General features: G+C 37.7%; 1 protein-coding gene across 2 annotated transcripts in view; it reads right to left on the bottom strand.

The window, feature by feature from the left end:
- Positions 1–17587, bottom strand: part of slc26a11 (solute carrier family 26 member 11) — a 131662-nt gene that overhangs the window by 105672 nt on the left and 8403 nt on the right. For both annotated transcript variants that reach the window (XM_028819300.2, XM_028819302.2), the window contains exons 2-4: positions 16152–16826; positions 15114–15306; positions 7616–7701 (exon numbers count right to left, since the gene is read on the bottom strand). In XM_028819300.2, the coding sequence (XP_028675133.1) occupies positions 7616–7701; positions 15114–15306; positions 16152–16412 (540 nt within the window). In that variant the 5' untranslated portion in view covers positions 16413–16826. The remainder of the gene's footprint in view (positions 1–7615; positions 7702–15113; positions 15307–16151; positions 16827–17587) is intronic.

Genomic DNA, 17587 nt, shown 5'->3' with positions numbered 1-17587 from the left:
AGTTGCAATTCAGAAATTTACTTTCAATTTTAATGATACTCATCTGGAGGAATTAAAATCATAAGTCCTTAAAATATGGAAAAAAATGTAAGTTTTTTTAAATGGGAGTCAATTCATAAATATAAAGCTATACGAATTGTTATATATTTGTAATAAAAAAGGTTTTCTCTGTAACAGGAGAAGGGATGAAATAAAGGAGTAAGAGGGGGGGATTGGTCGCTTCAGTGCAAAACCAGCTACAAAGATTGGAATGTTTGGGATGATAGCGAAAGAATGTGCAAAAACTTGCTTCTCATAAAGAGTTTCAGAATGTTATGGGAATACAGTCAAGGCCATGTACTTGTTTTTCACTTCGAGGGGCTTCATTGAAGGGCAACGCTTGTTATTGTGTGTCTTCTGATACTAGGCACCATCTCAGTGAGGGCCAAGTAGAAGAAAAACAATAAGATGTCCCGTGGGAAGAAGGTGTGCAGAAACTGATCACTTCTGTATACACTGCTTACACGTAAGCCATTTTGGGTAAGGACACTCAATTAGTATATAAGGGAAGGTTCCGCCCTCAGTTTCTTCGGAAGCTCAACCGTGGGGAACGTGCACACCGCCCGGTATTGGACCAGGCTCACGAGTTGATCCTCTGACGAGACTGACACGCGGGCTCCCTCAGTCTACTGGTCTAGGATGATGGCTCTGGGTCTTTTGATATTACTGTAAGTATAGTATAATTCACATATCTGTATTACTGTAAGTTAATAGTATAAATCATATATCTTTATATATATTACTGTAAGTCAATAGTACAATTCCTATATCTGCATGTATATTGCTATTATATTGTATGTAACTGATATTATATTTGAACAAGTAAACAATTGAAGTATTGGACCTTTCCTCTCTGATTCTTGCCTGCTTATTTTCTGTTAAAACCTTTGAACCATTTTCCCAAACTAAAACATTTTGGCGTAGTCGGTTGCAGGATTTTGGGGAATCTGGTAAAATATTGGACTATTAAGTGAGGCAAAGGAAATCAGAGATGTTTAAGAAAAAGGATAAAAGCCCTGGCGCAGCTCCTTTACCTCTCCCCGGCTGGGAAGAAACAGTATGGGAAGACTGCGCCAGAGAATTGAGATGTGGGGGGGGGATTAGCACAATATTGGCAGAGCTTGGATCCCCCAACACCAGTGAATGTGCTAGCCGCGCTTAAGAAATGTCAGGTGTCTGCAAAGGAACCCATAATGGGCTTGCAGACGCGAGGGTGGGTTTTGCTAACTGCGGTTAAAAATCTGGATAGTCTGATAGACGAAAAAGAAAGGGAGATTAAGAAAATGCAAATGGACTTGGCGGATGCGTTAGGGCGGGCCTCAATGGCCGAATCCCAGGTAGCTGTATTATTGCCGCGGGTACAGAGAGCCGAGGGGATGTCGGAAAAGGCAGCCTTTTGCATAGCCAAGGTGAATGCGAAAAAGAAGCGCAGACCGGATGTTGCAAAGATCAAAGCGTTTGTAGCCGCAGTTAACGTCCATGAGTGGGATCCTGAAAAATGGGACGGTAACATTTGGGATGATGATTATGAGGATGATGACGGACCCGATGCAGGGTCGGTAATTGACCCTCTGCCTCTACAGGCTAAATCCGTGATGCGTCGCAGACTTTATACTGATGCACAGAGTAATGTTAAGATAAGGAGAAAAACCGGCGCAAGAGTAAACACTAGAAAGGAGGAAAGAAAGCCAAGGGTAAAGGAAAAGGGAAAAATAAAGGAAGGACTTTATATCCCGTTGAAGAATTAGAACATGCAGCACGAAATTGTTAAGGGTAAAGCTAAAGTGTAAGTTAAAATTTTTTTTTTTTTTTTTTTTTTTTTTTAGAATTAACACAATGTAAATAGGTAGTATCGTAATCATAAATTCTGTTTCAGGAGGAGGAGAGGAGTGGGTGCAACATGCTGTGTTCTTGTTTTACAGAATTGGGGGTGTTCTGAATGAAGTAGGAGCCACCACATTAGGAGGCAAGGCAACAGAGACGACTCAGGTCCGATGGCGGTGGAACAATTCCACTAAGCCCAGACGTCAGGAGAACACCACGTGTCCGGAGAATCAGTCTTGCAATGTCCTCACCATTACGACTGGTGATGGGTGCACCATCTACTCCTCGAACTTGAAGGTGCCGGGGGTAAAACCACAGAGGTATATGATTGAGTGCTCTGAAAACTTAAATATTACTTGGACGTCGAAAGTAACTTGGTGTATGGGGCCCTGGAACGGTTCCAAGGTACAGTGCGAGGTTAATGCAACATCAGGCGAATACACCTCTAATAAGACTGGGCCCATTGGCTGGATCAATGCAACTGAAATTATTAACAGGACTATACCAATGCTTGCTATAGCCGTGTGGGCTAGAACCCCCATAACGAGACAGTCACATGTAGAACCAATAATTGACACATGTAAACTTGTTTCTATGACAGCAAAAAGGACTAAGGTTACATGGCAAGTGACGTTTCCACTGTTGCCACAGTGTAAGCGTGCTAAACGGGCATGGTAGGACACTTTCTTAGGAGGGGTTGGCACCACCCTAGGAACTTTAAACACCGTAGATAATGAAATAACTGCAAACAAGCTTGAGAATGTGGGACGACATACTCACAAAGTGGCAGACCAAATGGCTAGGTGGTTACCTCAGTCCATGGTCTCTCATCAGCAAACAGTAAACTGGGAACAACGCGCTTCAGATTGGATAATCACGGCTAGCAATGACACTCGATGGCTAAATGTCTCAACTTTCATGAACTGGACTGTATGCACTTTTAACATATTACAAGCACAGATACAGAAAAATAACATGCAAATGGCTTTAAGGACTAATAATATGCAAACATGGCAAGATATATGGAACATTAGCAGTAGCTTATGGTTAACGGTTAAACCTGAAAACACTAGGTGTAATGATACAATATGTAATGGGTATTGGTTTCAATATAATGTTACCACTATGATAACCTTGTGTAGATATCACGTTTTACCTGTTGTTGCACACGGACACTTTTGGCAGCTGCAATTGGATGGTGAGTGGCTAGAACCTAAAACAAACAAAACATATGATTTACGAAATTACGAACACACTAATATTGGTATGTTCTGTGGATTGATGTCAGGACAGGAAAACCCATGTATTTCAGGTAAAGCAACCACCTGTAATTGGAGACTAGTTAATCAGAACACCACTCTGTATGAAGTGGGACCTCACCGACTCTGTGTTTCCACCACCATCGCTAATCGTAGGCTGCCACAGGTTCCGTTTTCTGGATGTCTTGATAATGTATATGTTTGGCAAATAGCAAATAATACTTACTATCTGAATAATTACACCACTAAAAACCATCTTACCAAGGTTCAATGGCAAGTCTGGCATGCTCCGACCTCAATTTCACTGGCTGTAGCTGAACGTTTATTAAATAGCTCCCTGCAATTAAAAGAATTGGCTGCTAAACATCAAAAACATGTAGATGCACTTACTGTACAGACAGTCATGACGACGTCTCAATTACAAATTTTAGGGACCAAAATTGAAGGTGAATCTGTAAATGCGTGGTGGTCAATCTTTACAGGTTGGTCACCAAAGGCATCCACAATGTTGTCAGTTTTCTTCCGCCCTTTGGTGCTGCTTATTATTATTATTGCTTTAATGACTATATTTAATTGCTATGTGTTTTGTGTTTTAAAACGAATTAATAACAGAGCACGACAGACAAGGTTGCTGATTTTGCGCTGAGCGAGGGACCGATTGTAATAAAAAAGGTTTTCTCTGTAACAGGAGAAGGGATGAAATAAAGGAGTAAGAGGGGGGGATTGGTCGCTTCAGTGCAAAACCAGCTACAAAGATTGGAATGTTTGGGATGATAGCGAAAGAATGTGCAAAAACTTGCTTCTCATAAAGAGTTTCAGAATGTTATGGGAATACAGTCAAGGCCATGTACTTGTTTTTCACTTCGAGGGGCTTCATTGAAGGGCAACGCTTGTTATTGTGTGTCTTCTGATACTAGGCACCATCTCAGTGAGGGCCAAGTAGAAGAAAAACAATAAGATGTCCCGTGGGAAGAAGGTGTGCAGAAACTGATCACTTCTGTATACACTGCTTACACGTAAGCCATTTTGGGTAAGGACACTCAATTAGTATATAAGGGAAGGTTCTGCCCTCAGTTTCTTCGGAAGCTCAACCGTGGGGAACGTGCACACCGCCCGGTATTGGACCAGGCTCACGAGTTGATCCTCTGACGAGACTGACACGCGGGCTCCCTCAGTCTACTGGTCTAGGATGATGGCTCTGGGTCTTTTGATATTACTGTAAGTATAGTATAATTCACATATCTGTATTACTGTAAGTTAATAGTATAAATCATATATCTTTATATATATTACTGTAAGTCAATAGTACAATTCCTATATCTGCATGTATATTGCTATTATATTGTATGTAACTGATATTATATTTGAACAAGTAAACAATTGAAGTATTGGACCTTTCCTGTCTGATTCTTGCCTGCTTATTTTCTGTTAAAACCTTTGAACCATTTTCCCAAACTAAAACAATATTTCACATTAATGTACTACATTTTCACTTTGTCTGAAGACTTACTTTCTGGAAAGATGAAATACTGCTAAACTAAGGTGACTTTTTAATGCAAAATATATAACTGCTATCTCATTTAAATGTGTCAAGCTGAGATGAATCCTATAGTGCTCTGAAATCAAAAAACTTTTTTTCTAGTGGTTCTACAGTTAATTTAAAAACTTTCGGCAAGGATCATACTTAGTCTGATCGTATGACTACATTGCTTAGTTTGTTACACTGAGCTCCAGGCTAAGCTTTGAGAGGATATTATAATTCTTTTTATGGCATATAATTATACACTATTAACATCTCCACTTTTGAGTGTATAATGTAATCACAATTTGCAGATATTCATAAAATTTCTAAGATAATGCTACTCTTGAAGATAAACTCATCAGGTAAATATAGCTCTCTAAATCAAGAGTAATCATCCCTCTAAAAGCAAAGATGCCCTATTGATCTTGGTAATTTAAAAATTATCTTAGAAAACAAATAATTTTGGAATTAACAAATTTATATTAGAGCTGGTGGCAAGGATTTTTAAACATTCTTTTAAACAAATCTGCCAATCTTTATAATAGGCCTTTACTATGCTACTGTGGAACAGGTCAGCACTATAATTTTTTGTTATTCCTTGTAGCATTCTAAGAGTGGATGTGTTAACAATGATGACAGATCTTTGTCTACAATTCTGAGGGCCCTGGTGCTGGACAGCCAGTTGCCTGAGGGAATTTAGAATATGTAATGACCCAAATATATGATTTTCACATCTGTATTGACAACTGGTCTCATATTTCTATACTGGGTTTTTTCCAATTAATAAATAATATTTATGTACACTTGAAATATTACAGAAAAATCTTGTCCCACATGGCAGTATGTATTATCTAAAAAGGAAAAACTTGGGCAAAAAGCAGGAGACACTAGGGCAAAAAGGCAGGAAAACTAAGATAAAATAATGAATAGCCCTGTGAAACTGCATGTGATTATCCAAGTTACAAAAAAGAGGTATTAGTTTTGTTAGAAAAAAATTAACCAAATTAGCTTTGTGTCTTTGTGCAGAAGAGGCATATGGGCATAGGTTCTTTTAACAGCATGTGTGGTTCTTTTAAAAATACCTGTAAATGTTATTGACAAAAGTTCATTTCTTTACCATGTCATACATATTCTGAAATCAAATTATACTGAACTATTTGAATATAGTTGTCAATTATGTTTTGATGGCATTGAAAATGAACAAAACAAAGACCGAGTAAATTCACATTTTGAACACAGTTTAGGACCTTAGGTGCTTGGTAGAAAAGGGCTTGTGTCAGCTTACAGAGGTATTTCCTAACTGTGACAAGCAATCTTTTGTGTTCTATGCTCCCCAGAACCTCAAATATATGACTGAAGTAAGTATGGCTTGCATTGTTTCTGGTGATAGAAAATCCGTAAAACAAGATATGATTCAGGCTTAAAGGGAAATAACAATGAAACAAAATATATTTAAGAGGCTATGTAAAAAGAAGATAACAACAAGATATATTTAAATGGCATGTAAAAGTCAGAGATGAGTTGCCAGTACTGCAATTTATTTTGAAGTTCATTCCTGCAGATTCCTGGAAACACTTGAAAGGATTCTCAATAATGTACTTTCATACACGAACATGTAACCAGAACCTGAATGAAACAGTAATATTGTAATAATGTTTATGCAGCATGCTGATCGTACATTCATATTAGTAAATAAAACGTGCTGTATTAAAGTGAATTCCTGTAACAAACACTTAGAAAACAAATAGAGAAAGGCCTCAAAACTATGAAAACAAAATCAATAAAAGTAATATATATTATTACTAGTCATTTAGCCCGTTACAATAACGGGCGCTAGAACAGTAGTGCATAAACATTAGTAGGAACAGTCTATATTAAATGGCAAGGGACTTTGACCTTATTCTTTTTGTTGGTCGTATTTTTCTTTCTTTCAGCCTCTCTTTTGTTGATGTTTACTTGCTGAGCTGACCGTTCTTCGTGGGCTGCTGCCGTGTATTGTGTGCCTTTAATTTTCTGTGACAATAATACTGTCTTGTACATCCGCTGGCTTGAACGTCCATAATATACCTTTAATTTTCTCTGAAAGTAATACTGTCTTGTATGTGGCTGTAATATGCGTCACTGTATTGTGTACCTTTAATTTCCTCTCGCAGTAATACTGGTTTGTATTTCCGTAAAACGCCTCTAACTTTCTCTGACAGTAATATCGCGCATCACACCGTGCCCCGCGCATGCGCACTTCACCAGAAGACACACACACACGGATACCTGGACGCACAAAGGGACTTTATTAAAGAGGATTAAAAAAGTGTCTGCTTTTGCTTTAGAAGAATAATTCCACAGAAACAGTTATTCTATATTACATTTGATCACTGTCTGTTGATGGTTTCAGAACAGTTTAGGTGTTTTGGAGGTATAGTCGAATGGAAATTAAAAGAACTTTTTAGATTAAGTATTTGCAACATATTGGAAAGAATCAAATAATAATAGATGGTCCACCATTCAGCTTTCTGTAACTCTAACTCAGTAGTTTTTAAGAGCTGTTGTTCCTCATGCATGTCATTTACATGAACAGGCTTCATGACTAGCAGTGAAGAGCTCTTCATCACTCTAATTCTGATGGCCTTGCAAGTTGAATGCTTGCAAAAGCTTATTAGGAAATCTGAGAGAGAGAATCAATCTTATTAATGTATTTTCTCAAACTGGAAGGACCCATATCATTATAATATCCAGAATACAAGTAGTGACTGCACTTGTTACTGTTTATGTCTACTTGAGGCATATCCCCTTTAACTTGGAACCCAGAGTTACAATATCAGATCACAACTACACCAACCATGTATTTTCTTTGTATTGCTATCTTCAACAGATTCTATATTATAACAAATCCAAGATGTCACTCTAAACCAGTTTCCAGATATAAAGATTAAGAATCAATTAAATATGGACATTTATTAAAGAAAGTTTGTACCTTAACTTGTCCAAATCCAATTGTTATAGCAGCTGCACATATGAAACCCTTCAGTACAGGAAATGAAATAAAGTCTAGTAGAAATCCTATAAAACATAAAGAGATTATATATATATATATATATATATATATATATATATATATATATATAAATAAAACATATTTGATTCAAGAATACTAATTTGTGTATATTTAGATTTTCATATTACAGAAAACAGGACATTTTCCTTTTGATAAACTGGGACATTAAATATGTATTCACAGTGCATCACTTTTTCCACATTTTGTTATGTTACAGCCTTATTCCAAAATGGATTAATTTTTTTCCTCAGAATTCTATACACAACACCCCATAATGACAACGTGAAAAAAGTTTACTTGAGGTTTTTGCAAATTTATTAAAAATAAAAAAAACTGAGAAATCACATGTACATAAGTATTTACAGCCTTTGCTCAGTACTTTGTCGATGCACCTTTGGCAGCAATTACAGCCTCGAGTCTTTTTGAATATGATGCCACAAGCTTGGCACACCTATCCTTGGCCAGTTTCGCCCATTCCTCTTTGCAGCACCTCTCAAGCGCCATCAGGTTGGATGGGAAGCGTCGGTACACAGCCATTTTAAGATCTCTCTGGAGATATTCAATCGGATTCAAGTCTGGGCTCTGGCTGGGCCACTCAAGGACATTCACAGAGTTGTCCTGAAGCCACTCCTTTGATATCTTGGCTGTGTACTTAGGGTCGTTGCCTTGCTGAAAGATGAACCGTCGCCCCAGTCTGAGGTCAAGAGCGCTCTGGAGCAGGTTTTCATCCAGGATGTCTCTGTACATTGCTGTAGTCATCTTTCCCTTTATCCTGACTAGTCTCCCAGTCCCTGCCGCTGAAAAACATCCCCACAGCATGATGCTGCCACCACCATGCTTCACTGTAGGGATGGTGCCAGGTTTCCTCCAAACGTGACACCTGGCATTCACACCAAAGAGTTCAATCTTTGTCTCATCAGACCAGAGAATTTTCTTTCTCATGGTCTGAGAGTCCTTCAGGTGCCTTTTGGCAAACTCCAGGCGGGCTGCCATGTGCCTTTTACTAAGGAATGGCTTCCGTCTGGCCACTCTACCATACAGGCCTGATTGGTGGATTGCTGCAGAGATGGTTGTCCTTCTGGAAGGTTCTCCTCTCTCCACAGAGGACCTCTGGAGCTCTGACAGAGTGACCATTGGGTTCTTGGTCACCTCCCTGACTAAAGCCCTTCTCCCCCGATCGCTCAGTTTAGATGGCCGGCCAGCTCTAGGAAGAGTCCTGGTGGTTTCGAACTTCTTCCACTTATGGATGATGGAGGCCACTGTGCTCATTCAAAGCAGCAGAAATTTTTCTGTAACCTTCCCCAGATATGTGCCTCGAGACAATCCTGTCTTGGAGGTCTACAGACAATTCCTTTGACTTCATGCTTGGTTTGTGCTCTGACATGAACTGTCAACTGTGGGACCTTATATAGAAAGGTGTGGGCCTTTCCAAATCATGTCCAATCAACTGAATTTACCACAGGTGGACTCCAATTAAGCTGCAGAATAATCTCAAGGATGATCAGGGGAAACAGGATGCACCTGAGCTCAATTTTGAGCTTCATGGCAAAGGCTGTGAATACTTATGTACATGTGCTTTCTCAATTTTTTTATTTTTAATAAATTTGCGAAAATCTCAAGTAAACTTTTTTTCACATTGTCATTATGGGGTGCTGTGTGTAGAATTCTGAGGAAAAAAATGAATTTAATCCATTTTGGAATAAAGCTGCAACATAACAAAATGTGGAAAAGGTGATGCGCTGTGAATACTTTCCGGATGCACTGTATATGAACTACAACATATTACAAAATTACTCAGTCTCTAAAACTTTTCAAATGCTGCAGCATTAAAAATGGTTTACAAACATCATGCTACAACAAGTATTTTCAAGGGAAAAAAATAAAGATAAAAATTATCTATTTTCCAGAGATTTCAAAGTAAAATACAGACTCTAAAAAACTTTTTTTTTTTTTTATTTTATTATTGGCCCAAAGGGTACATTCTACAAATAGAATCCAACAAAAATCTACATAGAATGCAAGCTTTGACCAAGAGTGGGCACCAAACCCAGAATGAAAGTTCATAAAAAAAAAAGTTTTCTTTTTTGAAAATAAAGAACACAAGTGAGACACTGTACAGAATAACAAAGCAACAAGAAAACAATTAACAAAATGCATCAATTGCCTTTTTAAAACAGTTTTAAAACAGTTCAGACACCCTGTCTGTTAAATGGAATGGCTACCCCACCTCTCACAACTGTACCATACCAAAAAATTCTTGTCACCTCTCATATCTTTTCCTACAATTTTTTGAACTTGCTTCTTCCTGCAAGTTGAACTCTTACTTTGTCTTATGTCCTGACTCTAACATCACCTGAGCATTAATTAGAGGGGGCTTTTAAGCCCCAGTAAGGAATCACTTCTGTGGAGAATCCTCTAATTATATCCAGGGTCAGTGACTTCTTTTAGAACACCTGCGGCAATCCTCCTAAAGCTCCTACCATTGGCCCCAAGTGTTCCTGAAATCACCCTGTAGTGAACAGTAAGTCCCTGCTGTACTTGTTTACTATTTCTGTCCTCCAAGAATTACTGTATTACTTCTAGTGCACGCTCCTTTAATATATCTTATGCCACTCCCAAATAGCATTTTATCCTAATACCTGGTATAATGTATTTTCTCCACCAATTATCTATATTAGTATCTGGGCTTTACTGGGTCATCTATTTGTCTAGCTGAAACTGTCATTCATGTGTGCCCCCATCAAGGTAACTGGTAAATAGTTTGTATAAGGCTAATTCAATTAAAGGACTCTTCTGGTCTAAAGGACCCTTTTGTCCATGTACTTTTGAGCAACACGTTGATAACGTACTGACTCTTCTAGTAAAATCACCAGAATACGCGTCCATAGACACTTTGAAGTTTGGATTATTTAATACTCAATCTATCTCTAACAAAGCTCTGCTGAATGGTGATTTTATTATAGACACTAAGATGGACTGTTTATGTCTTATGGAAACTTTGCGGCAACCGGGTGATTATATTCATCTAAATCAAGCACTCCCCTCTGGGGTTTGTCTGCATCTCTAAATCTCTAAATCCTGTTCTTCGGGGAGGGGAGGCAGTCTCGCAATAATTCACATCAAAGACTTAAAATTAACACAGATACTCCTTCCAGCATATCCTTTCTTTGAACTGTTAGCTGGCAAACTCTGCAGACCTTCACCTACTATAACTGCGCTCTTATATAGACCTCCTAAACTATTAAGTGTTTATATTCCAGAACATTTTACTGTTTTAAGTACTTTGTATGCAATGTTTCCTAATGTAATCTTATGGGTGATTTTAATATACATTTTGACACCTCAACTGGTGTACTCACAAATGATTTTAATGAAATCCTTGACTGTTTTAACTCAATATGTGAACATGTCAATTCATAACAAAGGTCATATTTTAGACTTAGTTTGTTGCTCTGGCATCATACCTCACTATGTTATTCCTACTGAATTACCCATCTTGGATCAAAAAATTATTACACTTGATGTTAGCTTTTCTCTCAGTAAAATAAAGGTTCAGCATGTGATTTCATTTTGTAATGTCAAGCATTTAAACCCAGAGAGCCTTATCAATTTATTGCAATTACATTTGACACCATTTCACATCAGATACTTTTGAAACAACTAGCTAGTTTTGGAGTCTGTGGCCTTGTCCTCCAATGGTGTTCTTTCTACCTCACTGATAGACAGCAATTTGCTCAAGTAAAGGGATTTAAATATGAGAGTGTAGTTGTTACACAAGGAGTTCTGCAGGGTTTCGTTTTGTGGCCTCTTCTTTTTCTCATTTACATTGTCCCAATAGGTAATATCTTTTGACACCATGATATTAAATTTCATTGTTACGCTGACGACACCACAGTTTTATGTATCCACTAAATATACTTGTGTTTTCCCTCCAAATAGTCTTATGCCATGTCTACAAGACAAAGTCATGGATGACTCACAATTTTTTTCCAATTAAATAGCAATTAAACTGAGATGCTCATCAATGGTTCTAAATCTACACTCGCTAAGATAAACCATTATTCCATTTTATTTAACAACATTAACACAAACACCTCTTCCCAGGTTAAGAACTTGGGCATCATTCTAGACAGTACCATCTCTTTTTCTGCAATCAATTAATACAGTATTTTGATTAATCCTACCTAAGCAACTCTTTCTTGCATGTCACTGGCACTTAACACTAGAATCCCTGAAGCCTACGAAAAACTTGTAATCCTGGGCCACCTTAAATTCCTTTGCACCTCTCCTCATCAGCTTGTTTTGTTTTGCAAATGTGTCGATCAGCACAAGCAGCCTACTATCCCATCCCCCCCCCCCCCCCCCCCCCCCCCCCACTCCCCAACCCTCCCAAAATGGAGCTGAAGTCAGTCGCAAACTTATCCCAGATCAAGTCTCTTCTTGGCTTGAGGTGCCTGGAGTTGTATAGGGTAAATAATATATTGTTATTTGGAACACATGCATTTCATGAGTATTGTGTCTACAAAGATCTGTGTAAATGTAGGATGACACGAAATGCGAGGCAAGAAATGCTGAACACATGCCTGAAACAGGAAGTTTTTCCATGTTCTATTAATAATGACGTGAAGTGTAGAATGTGTGAAGGCTTTAGTCCAAATATCAAATAAAAACATGTGCTTTTATTCAAGAATACAACTAAAGGAAAAAAAAAATCACTCAATTTACATGTTGCTGTCAATGAGTTAAAAACCTAGGCTCAAAAGTCAATCAACAGAAAGTTGATATGTATTCTTGGATGGTGCAGAGGGAAGAACTGCTACCTTATAACCAAAAAGGTTCCAGGTTCGAGTCTGGGCACTTCGCGTTTTGAGTAGTGAGCTGCTATTATTATTACTATAATATACATACATACATTATATATAATATACATACATTTGATCCGAGTCTGTAACACCTGTGAGACTGCGAGTCTCATAGACACACAGGTAACCGGTCTCCCGGTGCCATGGGTGTAGTGGTAAGAGAAGCCAATGTCTGCTTTGGGGGGACATGCATTTACTTGTTTCACTTGGCAATGGTTATAAGAAAGAGAAATCCCATCAACGAGGGCTTCATGCTCACTATGGCCATTTTATTTTTTCTTTCTTTATGCTTGCTGAGAGTTTGCTCTGTGCGGGGGACACGCGCATGCGGAGCCGTCATCAGTTTTAAACATGGCACACCGTCCGTACTGTAATGTGAGACTGTGTGGGGAGGGGGGTGCAGTGAGTGTCAGGTTTATTTTGATGGGTTTATTGTTGGTGTCTTGTGACTTGATGGTTGGTAATATAATAAAAGTATCCGTTAAGTGTGTTAACGTCAGTTTTGGTTTCGTTTTTGTCATTGTCAATGTGATTCTACCCCCTAACCAAGGATAACAATGGGGATGCCTTATTGAAGCGAACCACTAGATGGGATAGTCTTAGGTTATTTAAGGCTGAGTAGACAAGAGGAAGAGGGAGGAACCGCACTTCAGAGAAGTGGTAGATGAGAGTGTTGAAAAAACAGAGCACAGTAGAGAGAAATTGTGTGGCTCAGTGGCTGGTGAGTTCTGTGTATATGTTTAGAAAATAAAACAAAAAACAGCAAGCCAGTGTTGACCCGATTCTTTTTTTTTTTTTTTTTTTTTTTTTTGAGGGAAGGCTGCAGCAGAGTTTATTTTTGATTTTTTCTTCACTGTGTATATGGTTGCACCCAAAGTGCGACGAAAGAGGATTGGATGTAATAAACTGCAACTTCTTTGGTTTTAACATCTTGGCATCTCTGAATTGTTTTTCTTTTTCAACTACAGTCACGGTCGGTCCCGACTATAAGCAGCACACCTGCAGTCACAGATGGGTTATGACAAAACCCAGTGTAAATTTTGGCTACTTGTAAAAGTTAGCACTTTTTTTTACTATTCAGTTTTATTCTGTCAGTGACGTTCACGTTGTACAATGAACTTGCCACTCCCTCTCTGAGTTGATGGCATTTATCTCCATTCTTTTCACAAGAGCAGCAATGACCACAGTTGCTGCCTGCTCAGAACTATTTGTTGTACCGGCAATCAAAGACACAATGTTCCGTGACCGCTATGACCACACTCAGACTGGACAAAGGCAGAACTGTAACAACAGACAACTTCTTCACAGCACTTTCACCAGTAATATGTAGCAATCATGTCTTGCAAAACCCCTCGGTAGAATTTTATAATAAATATAACTCATCAGAAGAGTGACATAAGAAGAGAACAAAATGACGTCAGAAGAGGGCGAGAGTGACGTCAGGAGAGGGCGCCAGCAACGCGTGGCTGTTTTTCATCTGATCATCAGCAAAGCATTTCAAGAACAGCTTCGAGTGCTAGATCACAAGCTGCCCTGGGACATTCATCCTTGACATCTTTACTTTTTCGTAAGCTATTAATATAACTATTTATATTAACACTACTTATATCCAGACTTTAATATCAATCTTATTTTCTATTATTCTTTGTTCTATTTGGTATTATTATTCATGTAATAAATACCATGCTGCTTTTAACTTTCTATGCTTTGTCTTCATGTCTAGAGTTATTGAAGTAATAAGGTAGATTTCTTTGAGCACCTGGTGCAACCGGAACTTTGCCATACACTTCGTGCTGCAAGGTTTAGTAAGGGCTGAGGGTGCAAACTCCACCCAATAGTAGGGAACAGTACATAAAGTAAGGCATTCTTGGTTGATAAAAGCCTATAGCCAAGGATGTTGAGCCTTTGTATGTCTGAATATATTCCTAGAGACTAAAGTGATATTTAGGTCTGAGATATATTTAAAACATTGTATGTTGTTCGTGCCGACAATAAGTAAGCCTCTTGAATTGCCAGAAGGGTGACAGGCTGTGTTATTCCTAAGCTACTTGTGTGGTTTAAAGTGCTAGAATTTAACCAGCTGTGTGTGTGTCATTCATGGGGCACTGTTGTGGTTAGGGTCTGTGTGTATGCAAGTCTCTTAAAGTGCTAAGAGAATGACAAATTGTGTTATTCCTAAGCCACTTGTGTGGTTTAATCTTAAAGTGCGACAGTAGACCAATTGTAGCTTGGTATTAAGAAGAACTTATGATATGTGACTTGGAATGTAATATAAATATTTAGCAATTTGATTGTGACTTTTTTATGGTTCATCTAACGATCTCAAGTCTAAATGTCAATTCCCACCCAAGACTGAAAACCATGCATAACATTTAAAAAAGTATTGATTTTAAATACTCAAGCATAAATTAACTTAATTTTACAACATTTAAAACTACATTTTTAGAAGCTTAACAGTTTTAAGACAGCTGACAGATATACAAGTAAGACATTTTCAAGATAACAGCTACATTTGCAAATGTACATAAAGATATTTCAAATTCTAAATTTCTTACCAAGGTGTAGGATGCCTATCACACATTGGATTATCCCACACAGGAATGTAAGTAGAACTGCATATATTGGGTCATGATCAATGTATGAGGCACAAAGTAGAGACATGATTGCAGTTGGGCCTAATGTTATATCCTTAGACGTCCCCAGGACACAGTAGACAAAGCAGCCCATAAAGGAAGAGTAGAGCCCATACTGTAAAGAGATGAGCAATTAAAGACAAGCAAATGCAACATCACAAGTAGCTTCCTCCAAACCCCAAAATGATATAAAAAGGTCAGAAATAAGTTTTAAAATGACCTTGATATTTGAAACAAAGCAGTCTTATTAACGTTCTTAATGTTAAAATAGTTTTCAGTACTATGCAGCAGCTAGAAACAACAGATAAGACTAAATCAAAACGTCCACTTAACATTAACTAAACAAGTTGTAAAAGAGTAAAGAAATGAGCTTCAAACAATCCATGCATATAAACACTAGTTTGGAAGCAGTATTTAATAGAACATGACATTAAACATATATAATAATATATTAGCAGGACTAGAATTATAAATGGACCATTTCACAGACTAAAAATGCATTTGAAACAAAGTATTGTAGTCCATTCATTCACCCTAGCCACCAAACAAAAAAAAACTTTTTTTTTTTTTTTTTTTACTTGTCATGTCTAATGGCAAATTTAACATCACTCCCACCACTATTCATTTCTAAACATGACCTCCAATATCAGGAAATACTCTTATTTAACAACTGGAAGTGTTTTCAGTCAGCTAAACAATACATTTCATATCAACCCTGCTGTGTTACATATTGTTCAAATTTTTATAAACAATACAATTAACAAAACAGTAACAAAGAAATAACCTTTACTCACTGATTTTGCAAGATACAGAAGGTTACATTTTAAGCATTCAAACAAAAAATGCTGTAAAGGTTCAGCTTACATTTTATCATCTTAACTACTTATTTATTCATATGAACAAAACAATAGGAAAAAATTCCCACAATGATTTAGATGAAAGGTTGGAATGATAACACACCTGAACAGGTAGACCAGCAACTTCTGCATATGCCAATGCCTGTGGCACCACAGTCAAACCCACTGTCAATCCAGCAATCAAATCTAGTTTGAGCCACTGCAGAGAGTATTGTGGAAGCCAGTTGAGAATAGGAAGCCTTTTTCTGACAGTAGCATATGAGCAACATGAACATAATCTCCTTGTGAAAGGCTTGTCTGTCATGCATTCATTTTCAGTTATAAGATGTGCACGCTCATCTCTTAAATAGACAGAGCCTGACATGTTTGCATTTCATACATGAAACAGTATTATTCAGTAAAATGATGCTGGGAAAAAGAGGACTGAGCATCACAGTTTAACAATCAGTTACAATAAATGGTTTAAAAAATGAATTAAGGTGGTCGATAAAATTTGGGTTATATGTCTTTTTTTTTTTTTAACTTGGTCAAAAAATAAACTGTTCATAAAAATTAAATATCCATATCCAAAAGACCATGTAGATTTGTTATACAGAAAATGATACAAAATCCATTTCAAGTGGAATCTACTTAAGTTACTGAAAAAAAATAATCAAAATAAATATTGGAACTTTCTCAGACATATCTAAAGACAATTCTTGGATTGTGTTCAGCATCATTAGTAATCCATCAGGCTGGGCATTTTCGGTATATATAAAATGGGCATATGTTGAGAGATCTAGAGAAAAATGAAAAAAAAAAGTGCTATTATTTAAGGTATTTCAAAACATCAGTCCACATTAAATATATATTGAGGTTTTTACCAAGAAAAATTAACAGATCACAAAAAAAAATCTTAAGGTAGACCCAATGATCTTAGAACTAGTGCTAATCCTAAGGGTATAGGAAACCAAGAAGTACAATAGAACCTGTAGGTTGATGGATGACAGGGTCAATACAGTTGTGGCTATTCAGGAGGGGAGCAGACAGGAAGAAACCTGAAGCAGTTCCAGTACAGTTTGTGAAGAGGTGTGCTTGTCAAATTAGTCCGACAGCTGCTCCATTTTGTGCTGTGCAAAACTGACAGAAACTGCAGCATTCACACGTATCCCTCAAGCAGTGCATGAACTACAAGAACTTAATTCTTGCAGAAGTGATTTTCATCTTCACCCATACCAACTAAAGTTAACTCCTGTGTCAAGTATAAATTCAGTCAGAACTGAAAACTGAATAATCTTTTGGTTGCTTCATGTCAGTGCCATGCCCTGACAAATGTAACAAACAATTTAATGTGATCACAATATGTCTTTTTCTTCTTTCGGCTGTTCCCGTTAAGGGTTGCCACAGCGGATCATCTTCTTCCATATCTTTCTGTCCTCTACATCTTGTTCTGTTACACCCATCACCTACATGTCCTCTCTCACCACATTCATAAACCTTCACTTAGGCCTTCCACTTGTCCTCTTTCCTGGCAGCTCTATCCTTAGCATCCTTCTTCCA

This window comes from Erpetoichthys calabaricus, chromosome 14, assembly GCF_900747795.2.
Source record: "Erpetoichthys calabaricus chromosome 14, fErpCal1.3, whole genome shotgun sequence".
Taxonomy (NCBI): domain Eukaryota; kingdom Metazoa; phylum Chordata; class Cladistia; order Polypteriformes; family Polypteridae; genus Erpetoichthys; species Erpetoichthys calabaricus.
Note: the sequence above shows the minus strand (reverse complement) of the source record. Positions and strands in the feature narration are given on the sequence as shown.